The sequence below is a fragment of the Propithecus coquereli genome, unplaced genomic scaffold (genome assembly GCF_000956105.1).
Source record: "Propithecus coquereli isolate 6110/MARCELLA unplaced genomic scaffold, Pcoq_1.0 Scaffold249, whole genome shotgun sequence".
NCBI classification, from domain to species: Eukaryota; Metazoa; Chordata; class Mammalia; order Primates; family Indriidae; genus Propithecus; species Propithecus coquereli.
Genome location: NW_012148052.1, coordinates 2,543,975 through 2,549,777, shown reverse-complemented (window position 1 = coordinate 2,549,777; position 5,803 = coordinate 2,543,975). Strand labels below are relative to the sequence as shown.

General features: G+C 36.9%; 1 protein-coding gene across 1 annotated transcript in view; it reads left to right on the top strand.

The window, feature by feature from the left end:
* Positions 1–5,766, top strand: part of ZFP69B (ZFP69 zinc finger protein B) — a 15,117-nt gene extending 9,351 nt beyond the window's left edge. Inside the window, exons 3-5 of the mRNA XM_012646688.1 lie at positions 714–840; positions 1,107–1,202; positions 4,491–5,766. Coding sequence (XP_012502142.1) covers positions 714–840; positions 1,107–1,202; positions 4,491–5,659 — 1,392 coding nt within the window. The 3' untranslated portion in view covers positions 5,660–5,766. The remainder of the gene's footprint in view (positions 1–713; positions 841–1,106; positions 1,203–4,490) is intronic.
* Positions 5,767–5,803: the final 37 nt, after the last annotated feature.

Here is a 5,803-nt window from a genome sequence, read left to right as displayed (position 1 = left end):
GCTAACATCAGCCTAATAGGCCTGAAATACATTTCAGAACTGTTCACGATACATAAAAAGCATTAAACTAGCCTCCATACTTAGGGGATTTGTTTTTATTTCAGCTTCCCGGCTTCTGAATTATCTCTGCATTTGGGAGTATTTTTTAAAAATAACTAGCAAGTGATTATTTAATTTGTGTGGATCATGCATAATAAGCTCTTGTACTTCACAAACCAGAGTGTCTGCCTTAGTTGTGTCTGCCTTGGTCGAGGTGTCTTCCTTATAGGCAGAATACATGCTCCCTCTGAAAACATGCTGTTCTCTTATACTTTTCTTATTAACAGAAAAATATAGCTAAGGATATTTTACCCATGCTAAAATATTCTCATTTTAACCAATTCTTTGAGTCCAACAAAGGTCCCTGTCTTTTCTGTGGCCTTAGCCCCTTTAGAATTCTCCCCTCCCCAAATACTCCTTAACTTTGTTATCTTTAAACTACTGCACACAGTTCTGTGACCTTTAATATTTCGTGAACGCTTTCCCTTCATCTAAATTGTAAGCTGCAAAGGCAACTCACATACTCTATGCATTGTTTTATAACCTCCAGCAGAATCAACCAAACTATTAGCAAAGGATATCCAGGAAAACTTGACTGGAATCTCTTAGCATCTAGACAAGGTCAGAACAACTTCCTGAACTCTGGCTGAAAAGGAACATATTTGATGTTCTAGGAACTGTTGACCTTCAAGGACATATCTGTGGACTTCACCCAGGAGGAGTGGGGGCAGCTGGGCCCTGCTCACCGAAATCTGTACCGGGAGGTGATGCTGGAGAACTATGGGAACCTGGTCTCAGTGGGTAAGGATGGGTTCCCCTTCAAAATAGAACCTGTCTATTGGAAGAAAATCTTTGTTTCTAAATTAAGTGTTTTGCTTGGGCTTTGGGTTCTATATTAGAGGTTTCTAATTGCTTCTGAACACCAAATCAGGATTGCTGTGGTCTTTTCTGTCCTGGTCTTTCTACTCAACTTTCTTCAGAAGACCTGAATAACAAAGGACCATTTTTAAATTCTTGGGATGACTCTTTGACCTCAGCACGTACAGTCTTTTCTTCCCCATAAGCAGGATATCAGCTTTCCAAACCTGGTGTGATTTCCCAGTTGGAGAAAGGAGAAGAACCATGGCTGATGGAGAGAGAGATTTCAGGATGTCCAGGTTCAGGTAAGAGCAGGGCAGATGGGGCATTTGTGACACCGGCCAGAGAATTCCCCTCAAAGCCTTCTCCAAGTGGCGGAGAAGGCCAAAGCCATCTGGATAGGACACACAAGAAAGCTGATTCTACCATTTCTGTCACTCCTTTCCTGAACCTGCATCTTGGAAAAGAGACACCTTTCTCATCAGGGTTAACATTCTTCACTATTTCTCTTGATCTGACTTTCGTAATTTTTACCTCTTTCTCCAGTATTCCAAACCTTGCTGTGATCACAGTTTCTTTCCTATCTTTAATACACTTAGATGTATGTAAATCTCTTCTCATTAAACACAGTCCACTTCACTGGATTCTCATGTCATTTTATCATTGGTTTCACTGTCTCAGTTATTTCATTTTCAATTTTTAAAAAACACTTATTCTGTGATCACAGCTTCAATTCTTATTCTCTTTTTAACTTGTGTAATTTAATTTTTCATGCCAGATAATTTATGGCTTTTTGAGAAATCACCACACAATTCCTTCTTACCAAATCCAATGGCTTTTAGCAGTCTTCTTCAATGTGTACAGTAACAATGTGAACAGTAACAATGATAGGTATTTGCCAAGTGGGTAAATACCTCTCTGTGAGTCCTACATTAGCCCCATCTTACAAATGAGGAGGAGGAGGCTGGTTAAGAAATGTATACAGTGAAATTACCTAGTACTTGGTGGAGTCAGTATTTTACTTCTAATCATTCTGACTCCACAGTTTGTGTGTTCTTATGATGCTATTCTACATGGCAGCATTAAGTTATACAGACCTTGTCACCTTAATATCCTTTCCTCCATTAGCTAGTTTAATAATTTTTGTTTCCTCTGTCTCTTACTGCTTTTTCAGGGCTTCTCTTCAATGTCTTTTTTAATGTGGATATATTAATATAATTTCTGCCTTTGTTAGGATTGGCTAAACTACTGTAACAAATAGACTCCAAAATTTTGTGACAGATTTTGAGCCATAAATTATCTCAAACAGAATATGAACTTATTTCTTGCTCATATACTGGTCTGGAGAAATTGTTTAGGTCAGTTGGCAGTTATTCTCCATCTGGAGAATTCAGGACCGAGGTTCCTGCCTCGTTGTGGCTCCATCATCCCCTAGGGGGCCTCCTCATCATCTCCATTTAGCCAGCAAAGAGTCAGAGCACGAAGGAGCTCATTTGGGAGGTTTTATGAGCCAGCCTGGAGTGGCTCACATCATTTTCACTCTCATTTACTTCACAGGGGAATCCTTTGTTATGTCACTCAATCTAATTTAAGGAAGATTGGGAAATATAATCTAGTTGTATGTCTAAAAGTGGGGAGAACAGATTTCACAATCCCTAAGAAACCTCTGTGTTTTACACTGCTATTCTGTTTCTACACAAACTCCTACAAGTACTTTGCGATGGTTTCAACTATCCTTTCCATATCTATGTTCTCCAGATTTTCATCTTTGTCTTATGTGTCTATATGAACTCTATTCCTGCATATCCCTGGCATTCATGTCATCTCTATATAGAAGTACTGTTGTCACTTCAAACCCAGTATATCCGAAACCAGAAACCATCTTCTCACCTAAGCAAGTTTCTCATCCTAACTTCCAGTGTTCTTTCAGTCCCTAGAAATGATATCAGCAAGAATATCATGTTTTCTACTCTGTTTTTTCCTCATTCTCATGGTATCTTCCTTGATATTACCTATTAGATCTGCTTCTCTTCTACTTGTGTTGATACAATGCTAAGTGAAGTTTCCATCACTTCTTGCCTGAATTACTAAAATTTCTAGTTGCGTTGTTGATGTCTTACTGTCTTTTTCTCACTCATCTTGAATGTTACTGCCTGATTTGACCATTTAAAATATCACATTTATCTTGTTATTATCCTAAACAGAAAAGTGAACTGACTCCCCTTTCCCTGTATTAAGTAACCTGAACATCTCTGCTTGCTTTTAAAGCCCACTCCAAAATTTATCCAGCTATTTCTGAATACTTTTTATGTGTTGTTACTGAAGTGAGGTTAGTAAATGTATACACTCACATATACATCTTGCTGGGAAATGTCTGAATGTGTACTTTCCAAAATCCTAGGGAATGAGATTTTTTTGTGAATAGGAAACATTGGTGCTTTAGGATGGCAGGGTCCAAAACGGATGTATGGGAATGGAAAGAATATCAGGGAAAAATTCCTTCATCCAAAAATGTTATGCCAGGTATACTATGGGTAAAATATATATTCTCTGTCCTTAAAGATTTTAAAAAGTAGTTAATATTTTGTCACAAATTGAGGAAAACCATTTTCCACATCTTATATGGGCAAAAGTTATGAAGGTTAATCAAATCTATTGAGTATGCAGGGAAAGGCACCTACATTTGCTGAGTGTACACATGCACAACCCAACACTTTCTCTAGTAAACCTAATGAAATACTGACAGGAGTATACAAGCATGTGTGTATAATTATATATAATAGATTGTGGTTTAATTTGTAATAGTGAAAAGTTGGAGACAAAGTAAATATTTTTCCATAGGGAAAAGTGAAATTATGATATGTCCATATAGTAGAACACAATTAGGTTGTTAGAATGAGGTAATCTCAAATGTACAGATATAGAAAGAGGCCCGTAAGATATACAAAACAAAACAGATGCAGAACTATATGTATACCCTGATCCCTTTTTTGTACAAATGTATATTTAAGATCATATATACATAAATACATACATTCACATATACATTTTGTTGGGAAATGTCTGAATGGATACATTCCCAAACTGTCAGAGACTGGAGGGAATCTCATCCCAGATAGTAAGATGCCGTTCTTTTTTAATTGTTGCATTCTTGCATTACTTAATGTTTTATTTTGATGTTTACAAAGTATTTGATATAAATACTTTTTAAAAATATTTGTTTTCTTAAGTAAAGAAAATTCTGTCATAGAAATAAGGGCTTAAGATGATATGGTCTTAGAATCCTATCTTCCTTATTCTTATCTTTTGATATTTGCTCTTATTCTCCTTAGTTTATTTCCTCTTGCAATTCACATGGATGAGCTCCTCCCAATTTCTTAAAGACACCTTACATACTTTCAGTATCTTTTTTCCTCTGACCACTTCTTCACTTGCTTTCATATCAGCTCTCTAGGTGGCAGGATCACATTGAAAGACCATCCAAACCTCCTGTACCTAGTTTATATTATTTTTTTCCTCTCATTCTTATTGTGGTGATTTATTTTTTAAAGTGCAGTGAATATGGGTCATTTTTATTTTTGGATTTCTTTTAGACTTGGAGAGTAAAACAGAAACCAATGAGTCAACCTTAAAGAATGACATCTCATGGGAAGAATTACACCAGGGTCTGATGATGGAAAGGTCTACTAGAGGAAGCACCTTGTATTCCACGTTGGGAAGAGTCTCCAAATGTGATAATTTAGAAAGCCAGCCAGAAAACCAAGAAATGGGTGAGGGGCAAATCTCCTTGATCTGCAAGAAAATGCTTGCTCAGGAGAGAGGCCAACAATCTAACAGATGTGAGAAAAGAATTAATGTGAATTCAAAAGTTATGCCAGGACCAGTAAATCTTTCAAGAAAACAAGACCATAAATATGACACATCTGGAAAAAGAAGCAGATACAATTTAGATTTAATTAATAATTCAAGGAGTTATACGAAGATGAAAACTTTTGAATGTAATATTTGTGAAAAAATCTTCAAACAGCTGATTCACCTTACTGAACACATGAGAATTCACACTGGAGAGAAACCTTTCAGATGTAAGGAATGTGGAAAAGCCTTTAGCCAAAGTTCATCCCTTATTCCACATCAGAGAATCCATACTGGTGAGAAACCCTATGAATGTAAGGAATGTGGAAAAACCTTCAGACATCCTTCATCCCTTACTCAACATGTTAGAATTCATACTGGGGAGAAGCCCTATGAATGTGGAGTATGTGAGAAAGCCTTCAGCCAGAGCATTGGACTGATCCAGCATCTGAGAACTCATGTTAGAGAGAAACCTTTTACATGCAAAGACTGTGGAAAAGCATTTTTCCAGATTAGACACCTTAGGCAGCATGAGATTATTCATACGGGTGTGAAACCCTATATTTGTAATGTATGCAGTAAAACCTTCAGCCACAGCACATACCTAACCCAACACCAGAGAATTCATACAGGAGAAAGACCATATAAATGTAAGGAATGTGGGAAAGCCTTTAGCCAGAGAATACATCTTTCTATCCATCAGAGAGTCCATACTGGAGTGAAACCTTATGAATGCAGTCATTGTGGGAAAGCCTTTAGGCATGATTCATCCTTTGCTAAACATCAGAGAATTCATACTGGAGAAAAACCTTATGATTGTAATGAATGTGGAAAAGCCTTCAGCTGTAGTTCATCACTTATTAGACACTGCAAAACACATTTAAGAAATACCTTCAGCAATGGTATGTGAAATATACTCAACAGCAAAGACTATATTGGAGCCAAAGTCTCTAAATCATGGGTTCCCTGACTTTTGGATTTCAGGAATCAATAATTTTTAAAAACGGTTTGGCACAATATTACCAACTTAATTTTTCCATATTAAAAAACAATC